A 16,697-nucleotide genomic window follows, 5' to 3' on the forward strand; every position below is an offset into this window, starting at 1 on the left:
TAGATTAAATTTTATTTTTTTATCAGATTTTAATTGAAAAAATTATCGGTCAACTAATCAATTATGAAAAATATTGCTCGTTGCAGCACTAAATAACATACATTTTTGTGAATAGTTAAGGTACCTGAATGCATTAAGATTTATCTCCTGAGTTTAGTGTCACTTTAAACTCTGACATTTGTGTTCTTGTTGGATTAATACTAACAATATTTTTTATGTTGCAGTGAAGTGTGCACATGTTTGTTTTAAACTTTTCTTTTCATTGTGCAAGAGTAATTGTGGCCTAACAAAACTTTAAACATTCAAGGTTATTTCTATTTCAAAGTAGAACTGTGGCCAAGCTACTATTTTTAATCTTAACAGGCAGTACATTTTAAACATGCCCTCACTGACCTCTGTAGCTACAAACATTGTTGAGCAATTTCTCCTCAAAGTTCCCTCAAGTATTGAAATTGCTCTAGTCTTTCCTCAACACTGCTCTACTTCCCTTCTGTGCTCTGTGTTTACAGTTCAGAATAGAAAGATGGAAGGCTGCCATGCCACTGTTGGGAGGAGGTAACAAAACAAACTAATGAGAGAAAATGACAGGCAGTGATTTTTCTCACAATTGTGAAATTAAATTGCTCCATGGTGTCTGCAGCTAGAGAGGCTTGTTGAAACATTTTACTGCTTGCTAGAATTATACAAATGGTTAAATTTCAATAGTCTGGTCACAGTTCTACTTTAAAGTATTTATTATAGTTGTGTTTTTGTCTTTGTTCTCTCTGTGTTGTCCCAGGTTTGGCCTATGAACTTGCAGAGCTTATGGTCTTGGACATTCTGTGCTATCCAGTCAACTCTTTGAGGGCCTTGAGCATTTAAAAGTTTTTTATGATTTCTGAATTAACATAAGGCAGGGCTCAAATCCAGGATGAGACGTATTATTGTTTTCTCCAAGCGTAAGACATGGAACAAAATTGCCTTCAGTTGCACTTTAATGTGTAATACCTGCAGAATTGGTCATAATTTGTAGAGTCCCGGGACCTGAATTCAGTCAACCCTGAAACCTGTTAATGACAAATAACACGCCTATTGCGGTTTTGTTTGTTTTAATTAAAGCATATCTAAACACATCTAAGGATTGGTATGCTGCAATTTAATAGATTGCAGCATACCAGTCCTTAGATGTGGTGGCTACATATTTTATTTTTTATTCTTGGGTTTAGATTTTCTTTTAAGCAAAATTGCCACTAAATGGTGCCCTCAAAGACTTGGTTAAACAGATTAAGCACATATCACTGCTACTGCACCATCAACAGCATACCAAGCCCTGCTTCTCCATCTGCATTTTTGTTCTTCCATCTTTTCCCCTTTTAGATGGGCCTTAGCTATGCTGTTCTCTACATTGTGTGGCATAGTCACCTGGTGGATTGTGTGGGGCTCCCCTCTGCCCTTTCTGATATTCTGTTTTGATGGGTTAAGAACCTAATAGCCTTAAGGACCATGGCTAGTGTAAGTGTCCCGTTAGATTTGTTGTGTCTGCATATGTGTGTCAAGTGCATGAGCTTTGTCTGCTTTCCCCTGCTTTTTGTTTTCTTTCACTGTTTAGCACAAAATCAATTTTTTAACATATAATTTCTTAACTACGTGTTTTTCAACCTTTTGCCAACTTCCCAGGTTAATGGGGAGTAGTTCAGCAAAACGTTAGAAACATAATGCTTCAATGTTATGCACCTTGGAATCTGCTTATTCAGCAAGAAATCAATCGGACCCTAAGACATCCTAATTTTCATCCTACAGACACATCCACCATTCTCTTTTATACAAAGTGTCCTGCCCTTTATTGGTTACCCTCTATTATTTTCATAGAGATTTAAAAAAGCAAATGAAAAGTTCTAACAGTCAGCTGCTTGAGATACCATGTTCTGCCTTTCATGGTTTACCAGTAGGATTGTTTATGCTTTATATTTGGCAAGATCATGTGCATTTCGGGGTTTGTTGTCCACTGTACAGTTTATAGTTTAGATGGCTGATTGTATATCACAGAACTCTTGTGATTGGTGGTTTGTATGTCTTCATTTGTTGTTATCAGCCATAGATGTTACTACAGGTTTTTTGTTGTTTTTTTGGTTGTTTTTTCATGCAGGGAAGCAATACGAATACGGTTTGTCAAAGTTCACTGAAAAATATACATAAATTTGTCCATTATCAGTAAAGATCTTAGTCTTCTGTTGCTTCCAATGGCTAGATAATAGGACTCTCATGTCCCTGCTGCAATCTACACTGAGTGGCCAGATTATTATGACCACCCCATCAGTACTTCGTTGGGCCACCTCGTGACTCCACGAGATGACTTGGTTGGGCCGCCTCGTGACTCCACGAGATGTTGAAAGGTGATGCGAGGAATCTGACACTGCACTGTTGTCTTGTACCACTCTCCGTTCTGCCCTAACATTGACTAGTCGCTGACGGCCAAAATTCCCACGTTCAGACCCAGATTTTCGGCTGACAGTCCAGTCTTTAAACACTTTAACAACAGCTGCTCTTGAACATTTAACAAATTCTGCTGTTTTGCTGATACTCGCTCCATGGCTCTGAGCGCCAACAATCATCCCACGTTCCAAGGCTGTTAAGTCGCGTTGTTTACCCATATCTTCAGAAAAAAAATCACTTCTACTGTCGTGGTAAACAACCTGCTTCCCTATTTATAAGGGTCTGGCCCTCTAGCAACTTCAGCACGAAATTATAGCTAATTTGCCTACAAACGTCAGGTGGTCATAATAATCTGGCCACTCAGTGTATATTTAAATTAGATGTTTATAGGAGGTACCTGTTTCATTCTCTGGCTTCCTTATTATTGAGGTGGCAAACTGCTGATAGAGCATACGTTTGCAGCTCTGGAGGGGTATACCCTCTAACTGGCGCTGCAGGATAAATGGAGAAGACATTTTTTTAAGAGCAAAAACTAGACAGTTGACTTTTAAAGTTGCAGTTTACACAGGGCAGCAGCAACAATACCTCTTGATATTACAATGGCTATTATGCATAACGTATACAATATTTAGTAGGAAACGGGATAGTCTGATGATTGTACAAGCTTTGAGGAACTTGCGCAACATTTAATGTTGCAGTTTTTTTTTATGTGTGTTTGTAGGGTTTCCATGAATGAACGTGAATGTAGGAGCTGACACATTTTACAAAAGTTTTAATATGTTAAAAAGTGAAAAGCAATTTAGTTCTTCCTTTCTCGTGGTGCGCCATTCATAAAATTTGCTGTTGGTGCGCTGCTTTATTCTGCTTAAAGGGTTGGTCCACTTAAGAGATTTCTTTACCGTTCTTTGAGGAACACGGGAATAATACTGCTGCCTACAGGAGGATTTGTACACTGGAAAACAAATACCATTGCCAGCCCGGTATAACTCTTTTACTAGTGTCCTAAGAAGAGGATAAATGCCTTTTTTCTTTGAGAGAATTCTTCCCTTTTATTTTTCTCTTGCTATTTTTTTTTCTTTAGTCAATATTTTTTTTTTCCTTAATCAGATTCTCTACAAACTGCTTGAGCAAATCTCTATGCACGACTCCCCAGATTGGTGTATTCCCTCCAATAGCTTTAGAGGTAATAAATGACCTGCCAGCGGCCTTAACAGCCTCCAAGCCTTTGATCACCAAACTCTGTGACGTGGAGTCCATTAAGTCCTTCAATGATGACTTTGTACCTGAGGAACCACAGGCCTCCAATATTACTCCCAGGCTTAGAGGGACTGTAGCAGATGTGGTTCAGACCACCTTAAAACTTGAGGACCATTCTGTAGAATCTACTAGCACTGTTCCCAGAGTAAATTCTTTTAGAGGCCCTAAGACTGCCAAGACCTTTCCGGTGCACCTGGTGTTCTCTGTAGTCCTATATGGGGACTGGGAGAATCCTGAAAAGCCATTTACTCCTCCCAAATGACTAGCAGTCCTGTACCTGTTTCAAGAGAGCTTTGTTAAAATGTGGACCACTCTCTGTTTTTTCAACAGTATCTCACATCAAGTTATTGATTATGCCCATGGATGATGCGCCTTTGTTTAGTGATCCTATCAAAATGCGACTGGGGATCTTTTCCAAAAACTTTTTTTTCTCTGGCACGTCCTGCCTTGCAAACTACCTAGACTGTTGTGCTAGCTTGTCAAACTCCAGCCAACTGGACAAAGGCTATGAGAAGGCATCTGGCCCCCTCCCAAGCTGATCCTATTCCTTATTGATCATTTGGTATTCTAAGCTGCTGTGTATACAGTTTGTCAGATGTCTCTCGTCTCATTTCTTGCATGGCTCTCTTGTTGGGTAATATAAGAACTCTTTGGTTACAGAACGAAAAAACTCTACACAACAGACATTTAAAAGGCCTTTGCTACACATACCTTTCAGGGGACAATGTCTCTATCCTTCGCTGCCCAGGACACCCTTGTCAAGGATGTCACTGGGAGTAAAAGTAATCGCCTGCCTCAGCAGAAAAAGCCTAGACCTCAGATCAGGAAGGTTCACCCCTGATCGAAGACTTCCTTTTGTTACTCTCAGCTCTCAACCTCCAAACCCAAACCTGGTCCCCAGTTATCCATAAACCGTGGGCGGAGTTTCCCTAACCTTTTAGACAAACCTTCAGTATGAAGAGGTACTCCCACTTTCCAAAGTGAGGGGATATCTGTTAGCCTTTTGTAGACATCTGGGCTGTCAATATCTCAGATGTTTGGGACTAGATCCTGCCTGCGTCATCGATTTTAGCACATCTTGATGCTGCTCTTGTGGTTCTTCTGGAGCAGGGGGGTCATCACCCCAATACCTTTTGGCAGAACAGTCCTGGTGATTTAGGTCTCAAGTCAATACGGGGGATTTGGGCATCAGAGAGATCTCATCTCACAATTCTCATTCTGGAACTTAAGGCTATACGGTTGTCTCTACAATTCTGAACATCCCTACTGGAAGGTCATCCAAGCAGGCTTTCACTGGACAACACCACTGCTGTGGCGTACATAAATGATCAGGGAGGAACCAGAGTTCTTGCAATGAAAAGAGGTCAAAAGAATCTGTCCTGAGTAAAACGAAATGTTCCAGCTGTTTGCCATTTACGTACCTACTGTGGACAATTGGCAGGTGCCCTGCCTTGGCCTCCAGTGCCTGGATATGGGAGATCAGAAACTTTGTCCGGAGGTGTTCTAGTACCTGTGACAAGTGGGAGATGTCGAATGTGAACCTCCTGGCCTCCAGGTTCAACAACAAACTGGACATGTTTTGTCTCTATTTGCAGAGATCCTCTGCCAGAAGCAGTGGGTGCACTGGTGGCCAATAGCTGGCTGGCAGATGCCCTGCAGGCTTTTCAAGATCATCCATTTTTTCTTTCCCAAGGACTGGTTTACTATCCTGTTTCATTGTCGCTGGCATTGAGGTTGAAGCACAGATCTTGAGGGACAGGGGCATCTCTCTCAGCGATTATCATGATGCTAAAGGCTAAACATTCTGCTTCCCTAGGGTCTAAAATTGCACATGAAAAGCATACTTTGCTTGGTGTGAGGCAAATTGCTTTCACCCTAGAAAATTTTCAGTGGGACACATCCTGGCCTTTATTAAAAAAAAAATGAAACTAGATCACAAGTGCCAAAATCTGACTCTTGATGGTACTCGAGAACAAATGTTGATCCAGGCACAGAGACCACCAGTCTCCGATACCTTTTAGACTTTTTTTACAGGATGTCTCTTATTCTGTTTCTTCTGTGTGCTTTGCTATGGCTATGTGTGATCTGAAGCCTTGTTCTTCTATTGTTTAAAAAAAAAAAACTGCCTTTTGAGCCAAGTAGCAATCCTTGTTGAAATACAAAGAGGCGATCTTCAGGGATCAAGGTGGTGTAGAGGCCCAGAGCCTTCCTCCTACCCAAACCAGAACATCATTCTTCCTTCCCTCTGTCCAGCCTTAGTTCATCAAAAAGAGATCTCCCTCCATTGTGTGGATTTAATTTGTGTGGTGCATATCTATCTATGCTGCCATTAGAAAGGCTGACTGTCATTCCTAATGGTCCCTGAACCGGATCTTTGTGAAAGCGCACTCTACTAGGTCTGTTAACGCCTCTTGTGTTTTTGATGTTGGACTGCTGTGCCCAGATTTGCAAGGCTGCCACCTGATCTTTTAAAGGTTACTTGAGTTTTGCAACTGGATATTCAGGCCTGTTTGGCTCTCGCAATGAGTCTTGTACTTGTCATAAAATCCAAGTCTTAGAGGGATGGGACCCATGTCTCTCAATGAACTGTATCTATGATCATATTCTTGGTACTGCTGCTTTTCCACAAAACTAAGGCAGCAGCTAGTAGGAGGGATTATACCGCACTGGCACTGTTTTTTGATTGCCAGTCTCTAAATCCACCTGTAGGTAGCTGTAAACCCAACATTCACTGAATTCCTGCTTTTCTTAAATAACTACAAGAAATTAATGAATCCCATTATTTTGTTAGTGTGGTTTGGTGGGCTGAGTCATTGCCTGACTTCTTATATGGACTTGATATAATGCTCCGTTGTCAATGTATACTCCATGATATAAAAATATCCCATTCGGGATAACCATAGCAGATGTGCAGAGATAAATCGCCAATAATCCCTGAGAAATCTAAAAAAACTGTAAGGTGGTGACAACTCTAACATTTTGGATTTCCCATCACAATGGTCACCAGGATAAATAGAGGGGTGAATCTCCACAGCAGGGAAAGACGGAACTAAAAGCTTGACGAGGGGGGATCCCTTTGCTTAATTTTTTTTTTCAACAGGATGTACGTGATTGCATTCATGGTCTTAACATCTAGAAATTACTTTTGTTTGTATCGTTTGCTACCTTTTAAGACTCAGTTGCTGCTTTCTTGATTCTACATTTTTGACCTTAATCTTGCTTCAGCCCATTGATGCAAGCATATGTTTTTTGCATTGGCCCAGAGTTTCGAGAATCCTTTCCTAAAGGCATTCTTCCACTCGGATCACTGGTGTGATCCACTTTCACTGTACAGTGGGGTGCCTCAAGTGTCAGATGCTGGAATGTTGGCATTATATAGTGACATACATTCTGTGCAGCTAAAAATCCTTCTGGTCTTTTGTAGCCAAATAGAACTGTTAATAGTAATTTAATGTGTTTCTGTAATGTCTCCATGTCAGTGGGTTTTTTTTGTTGTTTTTTTTTCTGATTAGTGGTCTTTTGTAACAGATCCATTTCTGGAAGGTATTTAAACCATTGATAAAATGTATTAGAACTAACTAAGAGCAGAGTTTCCATTCTGCATTAGGTTTGTATTGTTGGATAACTGCTTTAAATTAGTAAGACAATAAGCAGATTCTAGATGTTCATATACAGATCTGTTTGTACAATTGTGAATAAGGGAATCCAACCAGTATTAAACTATAGATGCAAGCAATATTTACAGCATTTTATGCTCATTGATATCTGGGTCCTTTAATACCTACCACTAAATTGCCATGTTTACTTGCAAAAGCTGTTATGGCACAGTGACATTTTAAAGGAAAAGTGTGTTGAGAGGGGCATATGGCTGCCCCCTCTCCTATCTGTCCCTCCAGTCAGCGGTGGAGGAATGGAGAGGGGAGGGGCAAATCCCTGCGGAGAGCAGTGATTGTCATGAACATTACCGCTCTTTGCAGGGAGTGATTAGGCCTATGTGATTACTCAGTTCTCGATCTATAAAGCCGATGTGTGGTAGCTGCGGTGTCACATGTCTCCTTTAACTATTGGGATGAGTTCCATGTCACTCATCCCATATTTCTCCTTTTAAATTGTGTGAAAACCACCAACATTCCCACTTGTAATTCTATATTCTATAATAAACCAAATTAATGACACGTCCATTCTGTAGAATGTTTATAGATAATGTTTTTATACTCTCCATTTCTGTTAATATATATACAGAGTTTGTCCCAAAAGAATAGGAAATTTGTAACATATTAAAATAGCCTGTCATGGATAGATATATAAGCCCTTCTTGCAGCACATCCTTCTCTTACTATTTAATGCGTTATTGGTTTGAAACAAACCATGTTTATATACAGGGTAAGGACGTCTGATATGCCCATGTCATTTCTGGGTCAGTAGCTAAGCATTTGCTGCAAGCAACTGTATAGATGACCATACTAGAGCCTTGACCTTCAAGAATAGGTCAGCAGTATGAGCTTCTTTATTTCTTGAATGTTGGGCTTGCCCTATCTGTCCTATAAGTGATATTACTCTGAGGTTCACTATGCAAAATTCTTCTATATTAATCCAAGTGGGTTAGATAATATTGTCTAAAAATGCTTCTTTATCCAAGCACATGCAATTGTACCGAAGTATAACCTTTAGTGCCATTTTATATATTAAAGAATGTGCACTGCTGTAAACAAGTGTTCACCAATGCTATGGAAATAGTAGTTTCCTATTAATATAAACTTTTCAACTTTCACATCCACCCTATAGCATCAGATCCAGACGTCCTTTCTTAGCGTTTAGCTTTTTGGTAAAATTGAGCTGTTTCTGCTTACCTCCCTCCCCCCTCAATTTGAGGTCTCTTCATGATTAGGAGTGTGCCAAGACAGTGAGGTGTGATAGTCAAGGTTTCCATCAGACTAAGAATGTTCATAACAAAGTTGATGATGATGAAGGGGCAACATAATGGGGAGAACAGACTTACTGACTTTATCTTCCCTGTTAGAAAAATGGTAGCGCCAATGCACTGGTACTTTCCGGTGTTGGTGAGGCTATATACACAAGTTGTGTCTGTAAGATAGAATTTCCCTCACTTGTGCATGTGGCATTATCAGGGAAATTGTAGATCAGGCCTTTTTTAAAAAGAACCACTAAGTAATATATTAGTGGTGACATTTTATTTAGCTATGTTTTTGAAAGTTTGATTTTGATGCCAGATTTGTGGTCCATATTTAAAACCTGAGTGTGCACCTTGAACGCGAGGTGTGTGTGTGTTCTTCAGGCCACATCATTGTATTCTATTTTGAACTTTTCAGAGTAATTCTGCAGTCCAGTGTGCAAAACCCCAAATCAGACTTAACTGGCAGTTCATCCTTTACAAAAAGGACAACCAGGTCTTCTGCAGGGAGCAGCACTTTGAGAGGGTAAGCGTGTACTTCCCATCCTAGCATGTCAATGGTATTGCTCTTAAGAGGCTTAATTGTGGAGACCTGGTTTTAGCCAATAAAAAAAAAAACAAACAAAAAAAACTTGTAAATTTATAATGCACACTTCAGTTTTTCACCTTTTTTGGCTCCTGATGAAACATAATTGGCAGCTGTTTTTCACCAGTAAGAACAAGCAACTCTCATAGATACATGTGTTCACTTTGCTTAATACAGACCGCTTTGCAAAGTATGTAATGTATCTAAGTAGTTTAGGCAAAACACAGGTTACTATGATGATTAAACAGTACAAGGGGTTATTTTTGTTTTAAGTACAGAACCCAAATTGCGTAGTTTTTTCTCCTGTGGTGAATCCTTCATCGTACGTGGCCTTGCAGTATGACAGAGAGCAGCTTTGGGTGACCTTCCAGTTTTAACAAATGGCGGTTTTCTACATTTTATAGGTTTATGTATTTCTCTTTGAAAAACTTTCAGCTGGGTTTTGTTTTATCTGTGCGTTATTGATAGTTTAGCTTTCTCTAAACTATAGATATCTTCAAAACCATGGTCAAAAGCAGCTGTGGATTTCAAGTAGTTTGTTGTGTTTTAGGAAACCATATAAAAACTGTAGTATGCATTATATTTGTTAGGGCTGTACAGCTGCACTCCAGCCAAGTGGCCAACAGTTTTACCTGCCAAATGATTTGTATGTCTGCCTATCCATTCTTGAGATCCATACAGCTCAGCTGGGTGGATGTCGCCCCTGTTTTGTTATTGCCTGTGGAAGATAAGACTTTGGTATCCTCTCCAAAACCTCCTCCCTTCCCTTTAGCCTGCTGATTGGATAGTGAAAGAGCAGAAGCAGGTTGTTTGTTATCTCCATACTTGGTCTGCTCTCTGTTTTTTATTAGCATGTTCCTTGCCCACACTTGCATGGAGCGCACCTGATTGGCTCCCAGTCATGCCTCTGCCAGTGTAAATGCTGCTGTAAAGGGCATTGCAAGAGCTTAATACCAAGTGAAATTTGAAATGTTATGTTTGCCTGGAGTTCAGCTTAAAATGTTCAGTGCCACAGTAGAACTAACTATAATTTTTATGTGTTTCAATATAATGTGTTTTTTATACTTTTATTTGAAAACCACATATTTTTAGTATTTTGGTATTGACAGAATCTTAAAGCTATATTCTGGTTTGTGGGATTTTAACTCTTGAGTAGCATTGGGCCCTACATAAAAAAAATTGAAGGGTTTCGATTTTTAATTTTCCACTAGAACTACATGCTTTCTAAAAATATTAATCTTTGGGGTTTTTTTTTTTCTTCTGTGCTTTCGTACCTGATATCTTCATTTTAATAATTTACTCCCTCTGAAATTTCTCATAACAATGAGGCTTTCGCTTGTTTCATTACTTGTTACCATTCTTTCTACTTTCCCCACAGCGTGATTCCTGAGCGGAAGAAAAGGATTGCTTTGCACCAAATGCGCTTAATGAAATTATGGTACTCGCCGGGCTCTGCTTCTCTTTGCCTGCAATATGTGCTAGACCAGCTCTTTCAGCCTTCCTAAATCTGCTTGTTTGTGCCGCTCTTACACTAATACAACAATACTTGACTGGAAACAATGAAAACCATCAGCCTCTTGTTTTCTGCTTTCTTATTTACTCAGAGTGTTGTTAATTTGCCTCACCAGTGTGCTGCTTGGTTTAGTTTGGTCTGTGTGTGGTGTGTTGTGGTTTATTTTTATTTTTTTTGGTTATTTTTTTAATTTTGTCATTTCACTTAACGTTAGACTATTCTTTTTCTGTTTGTGTGTGTTGGTCATTGTTTTGGATTCTAATCAGCTCTGATATTTTATTTCCAACAGCCACACTGTTCCTCGTGCTCGGACAGTGCTTCGATAAAGGAGACCAGCTGGAGCTGAAGAAGGCCTTTTAAAAATGAAGAAGGAAAAAAATATATTTGGAAGAAAACAGACTTCCCAAATTGTAGAATACAGAACCTCCGTTTTGCCTTTTATTTACCCTCCATGTAAAGGATCCACTGTTCTACATCTGCTTCATCTCCAGCAACCAGAGCTATCCAGATCATTATCCTATTGCACTCTGTGTCCAGTGCTCATCAGATACTCCAGCTGTTTTGGCAGGCTGCAGCATGCAGTAGAGCACTGCCAGTATATAGCATGTATATTGCAATGGCAATCATTTTGGTGTATTTCAGTGGGACCCATTACCAGAAGTATGGTGATCATCTACGTGCTCAAGGGATTTAACGTCATACTGCACATTCCATTGTCCCGTCATTTATTTTTCCTTGTTTTAAAAGGAGACTCTTCACAATATATTGTGTGTGTATATATAAAATACTTAACACTGTCATTTGATTTCTCATGATACCAAAGGATGTTAGGGGTTTTTTTTTTTTTCTTTTAATGTGGAAGACGGCTGTTCCAAGGAATGCAGTGCTAACTGCTAGGGACCCCAAGTAATGCAACGTGTAACTGGAAACCTTTCAACTTAAGGCATTGGTTTATTTGAGATTTGAAGAAGTCTGGATTAATCTGATTTGGACTGAAATTTTATCCACAGATTTTATACAGTGTAAGAAAAAAAAATTCCTGTTTTTTTGTTTTGTTACTTTTATTTTATAACTTTGTATAGAGTGATAACTTACAAATCAAATGTATGTTTTAACTAATGTGTTATGTGTATTTTTCTTCTTTCAATGAAGGATCTTCAAAATTGTGTAACTAGTACACTGGCAAATGAAATGGAACAACCCACAGCCCCAATTTAGATTTAAAAAAAACTAAGAATGGGCTTAGGGTCATGGCTTTACCCTTGACATTGAAGGCCAGAATGTGTTTTAAAAAAAATAATAATTCTATTAAGGCTTAAAACCAAACATCCTGTTTTTTAATATAAAAAATGAAAAATAACCCAATATAATTAGTTAAAAAACAATATATATAATTCTGCCTAAGTATAAGTTCTGCTAGTCCTTAAGCTTTTCCCCTGATGTTTTTTTTTTTTTTAAAGCAATTGTCCTAGCTTTACTTTAGAACTGGTCTATAAGGTGTCTTGGTATCCTTTCTGCCTTTAATTAATCAAGAAATGCTACTATCTAATTGTGATTGAGGACACTAATCACACCAGTTATGTGTGTGCTGGTTGACCAGTCTTCTCAATTAACCCTCCTAGTTCTTCAAGGTGTTGGAACCTGGATGAGGATCCAAATTGTTTTCTTGATGGGAGGAAGCAAAGTTTAAAAAAAAAAAAAACACCTTGCCCTAATATGGGTTTTAACCTTTCTTGCATTCCACCACTGCTCTTTTGAAGTACTCAATCCTAATGTAAGGGTAGTGGCTGAACTCTTACAGGTTTAATGTAATCATGCAATAGTGTTCTAGCCTCATGCTTGACCAGTTGGGGCTGAACACTTGACTTCTGGATGGTTACTTGCTTTGCCATAAATGGAAGGATCGGTTATCTACTGAGGGTTCCAATGAAGCAGTAAGAGAGCATAGTGAATATTAGCAAGTGGGGGATGTTCAGGGTGAAGTGATGGTGCCTGCTAATAGCCCCCCCATTTGTGCTCCATTGAAGAGAACGGCTTCTATGTATAGGGGAGCATGTGACCTTCCCTATTTGATAGTGCTTTGGCCTAAATGGCCAATTGCCAGGGCTGTACACTGTCACATTGGGAAAGGGGTACATGGGCAAGCGACAGTCTTTTTAAATCATGGACATCTTTTGTGTTTCAGTATTGGATGAACCCCATCAATTCACAATAACCCTGATTTGCTAGCAGTTACTAATATTGTTGTACCAAAATTAACTACTTTAGGCCCTTGTTCAGATGGGCTGTAGCTTGTATGTGAGAAGTGTCTACATCCATTTTTTCAAAGCTTTCAGCTTTGTTGAAGCTTTTTAAAGTTACATTTTGCTCCAGTTTGGGAATGTTAAACACAGACCTTGATTGGGAATGCTGACTTATCAATTTAGACCAGCAGTAAGCAGGCTTTCAACAACCTTCAAGTATAGCCACTACTAACTGACTCCTGTCAGTAGTTTTGTTGGCACTCCCCATTACTGTAGCTGAATGGTACTATAAAGATCATGTATTGCAGAGATGTAGTATAATTATTTTTTTTTAATTATTTTTGCTCCTGATGTGGGCTGACACCACACATATTTGTGTCAAGTCAGCCTTGTGTTTTTTTTTTCTTTCCACTAAACTACTGCAACTCTCCCCCTACCCTTTTCTGTAAAACATAGTGAGTAAAGTTGGCTGCAGTTATTGTTTGTTTGACTGACAATTTTCTGCCCTGCCCTGCCCTTTTGAATTTTGACTGGTTTACATGAATCGGCATCAATGGTTGAGGTGTGTGTATGGCCAGCTTTGTTCTGTTCCAAGATGAGACCTGGGGGGTGATTTACTAACCTAAACGCACGCACTAGGTGTGTGTGATTTTTACACAGCAAAACATATTTATCAACCAAAAAGTCTCTCAAAGCATATTTCCACTAATGCCATATATAGAAAAATCATGCACATGATGCATATATAATGCTTCATATATAATGCTTCATAGTTTAGACAAAAATGGTTAGCTCATGCATTTACATTCCTGCATTCATCAACGCAAGCAACACAACATAGAGCTAATTTACACAACATCACCTTGCAATTCATGCTTGGCTTTGCACAACACACCTGCTGGGTGTGTACACACTACAAAGGTGTTTAGATTCCACCCATAGATCATGCTGGGAGGGAACACACTACAGAGGTGTATACATGTTTGTGGCGTGTTTTATAAGGTTAGTAAATCAACCCGCTTGGAGCACTAATTTGGCTTCTTGTGTAGACAGCTCTGAAATTGTGATATGATTAACAGGTGCGGTTTTTTTTTTTTGTACTTCCACTATTAAAAGCTTTTTAAAAATCTGATTTAACAGACCAAAAGGGAGCAAATAAGTGAGAAATTGCATTGGCTTTAATGGTTAAAAAAAAAAGTTTGCTGAAAGCTCTGCAAATGCCTTGTAAAGGTTTGCTCTACACAGAATACAGTGTGCACAAGGCCTTAAGGTCATGAATATTCTTTTGAACGATAATTGATCAGTTTATGGTACACCAATGATTTTAATTACTGTACACCTGGCTGAATTTCCTCGATCGGTCAGGCTGGAAAACTTTTTTTTCAAATCGTATGAAAATCGATGGATTAGTGGCGTTTTCGTACAGAAAAAAAAAAAAATTGCAGCAAGAACGCTGCGCAAACGCAAATCCGTTCCATCGATGGACAAAATTCAGTGCTTATCGAAATCGACATTGGTCTGTTCTTGATGGGCAATTTGAGCTAGAATTCAAAGAGGGTTCTTGGCAGCAATGAAAATTTAGGATCAAAAATCTATAGGTGTATGGCCAGTTTTACTATGATGATGTAGAGGCACCATAAGCAACTCAAGACTAAAAGACTGTTGTTTTCCATGGAGAAAACATGAAAGTTCATTAAAAACAAGATGAGTGATATGTAAAGTGCAGTAACCCATACTGACAACTGGATTGCTGTATGATTGGCGGCACCACTGCAGTTTTCTGAACAGCATTGCTGGATATAGGGATTTGTGTTAGCTGAAAAAGTTCCTAATCTGCTCACAAGGTTAGTTTAGGTAAAATTTAGTTTAGCATTTTGATACTATTTTTTTTTAAAGAAAAAAAAAGAAGACTGATTGGCCAGTATAGTGGTGAACAAGTCTGTATTGTATGGAAGTACATATAAAATCTTTGTCCCTATGAAATCAGTTTTATTGTATAGATATACAAATTATATAGTAGGAAGGGAAATATTTAGATTGCTTGGTTCTTAATGATTGGTGCCATCGGCAATTGACCAAAGCAGCATATACACAGCTTGCATGCATGCATTTTTCAATGCAATTGAAGAAAATCCTATATATGTATATAGGGGTAAAACAGGAGAGCCCTTATATACAATACCAATACCCATCTACCAACTAAACTTAATTCCAGTAAGCAGCGTAAACCAAACCTGTCAATAAATTAAAAGGTACACGTCACCTCACTATGGACTAGGCACCTTCCATTGCCTAACACCTTTTGTGCTGCTTCCCCCCAGTCTGAGCCCTGGTAGGTCTAGGTATGAAAGACACGTGACACTCCTGCTTTCCCTCAATCCCGTGCTTAGGGACAGAAGGGTTAATCAACAGGCTCTTTATTTGTTAAATTTAAAAAATGCATCCATATACCCTATTAACACAACTGGACCTTATGTGTGCTTCACTCGTCTGTAGATCCTCAAATCATCTCTGAATTGCTGCTGACACTGTCCTTCCTTCTGGAGGGTGGCTACTTTCGTTCACCATGTCCCCTGTGTGTGTTGTAAAGTATCCACCGCTCCAACCTCGCTCATGTGATGGACTACAATCTCAATACAAATTGGTAAACTAAAAGTGAGATAGTAGTCCATCACATGAGCGAGGTTGGAGCGGTGGATACTTTACAACACACACAGGGGACATGGTGAACGAAAGTAGCCACCCTCCAGAAGGAAGGACAGTGTCAGCAGCAATTCAGAGATGATTTGAGGATCTACAGCTCAGTGATACACAAATAAGATACATCTTTGTTAAGCGGGTAGTTGAATGCATTTTTTTTTTATCCCTTATGAGGGTGGCATGATGTATACATTTGGGTACTGGATGGTGCTTAGTCAGCAGGAAAGAATGGGTTTGGATTTTTTAATTTAATGAACGGTTCCTTTTTATATATATAGAAACAACTGTTTTATATGGGCTAGATGGTATGCAAGTATAACTGCGCATTCATTACAGATTTGAATAACAATAAACTCAAAGCTTGTGACCTGCCTGTAGCCTACTTTGCTTTCAACAAGCTGTTGCTGGGCACTCCTAGGAGAGATAAGGCGATCATTTACCTCAGTGCAGAGAAGATCTCCTGTCACCCAATAGTACCTTGTAGTGGTGGCCAGCAGCACAGTGGAGGGAAAAGTGCTGTTTTATATTGAAACCATGGTTGTGTTTTAATGTGTATTTCTATGTTTGCAGTAAAATTTGAGAAAAACCCTCTACATGTTCCCATTCACACAGCATGCTAAAAAATATTTCTTAACCTTTTAGAAGTTTTGTTGCAGCAGGCAACATGGCTGATTCCAGGTTGTTCTCGGCACCTTCACAGTGATCTGTCCTATATAGAAAGACTTAGGACTGAAATTTGAGGATTGTGTTTCTTTCATTAACTTGCAACGTAGAAGCCCCTCACAGCACCTCCTAACATTGGAAAAGCAAGTAGAAATGTTAACTCTTTAAGAAATCAAGAAATCCTAAACCAAGTAAAAGCAGTTTTTAAACAAAAAAAAAAAAAAAAAGCTTATGCTATGTAAATGGGAACATGTAACAAAAATTGGTGTTATCCCAATTTGCTGAAAGTAGAAATACACTTTAAGGGTGACTCATCTTTGATGCTGATTTTGTAAATTTAGAAGCCAAGGACTCTTGGAACTAACCATACAACTTGGCTTGGTTTCTGTTGCAAGCCACACTCATAAAAGA

The 16,697-nt window shown here is 39.1% G+C and overlaps 1 protein-coding gene across 1 annotated transcript in view; it reads left to right on the forward strand.

Annotated features, from left to right (window-relative positions):
• CDC14B (cell division cycle 14B) overlaps positions 1-11,051 on the forward strand; it is an 86,405-nt gene extending 75,354 nt beyond the window's left edge. The window contains exons 13-15 of the mRNA XM_018555444.1: positions 9,000-9,107; positions 10,546-10,605; positions 10,970-11,051. Of these exons, the coding sequence (XP_018410946.1) occupies positions 9,000-9,107; positions 10,546-10,605; positions 10,970-11,006 (205 nt within the window). The 3' untranslated portion in view covers positions 11,007-11,051. The remainder of the gene's footprint in view (positions 1-8,999; positions 9,108-10,545; positions 10,606-10,969) is intronic.
• Positions 11,052-16,697: the final 5,646 nt, after the last annotated feature.

Source organism: Nanorana parkeri, unplaced genomic scaffold (genome assembly GCF_000935625.1).
Source record: "Nanorana parkeri isolate BGI_ZX_2015 unplaced genomic scaffold, ASM93562v1 scaffold197, whole genome shotgun sequence".
NCBI lineage: Eukaryota > Metazoa > Chordata > Amphibia > Anura > Dicroglossidae > Nanorana > Nanorana parkeri.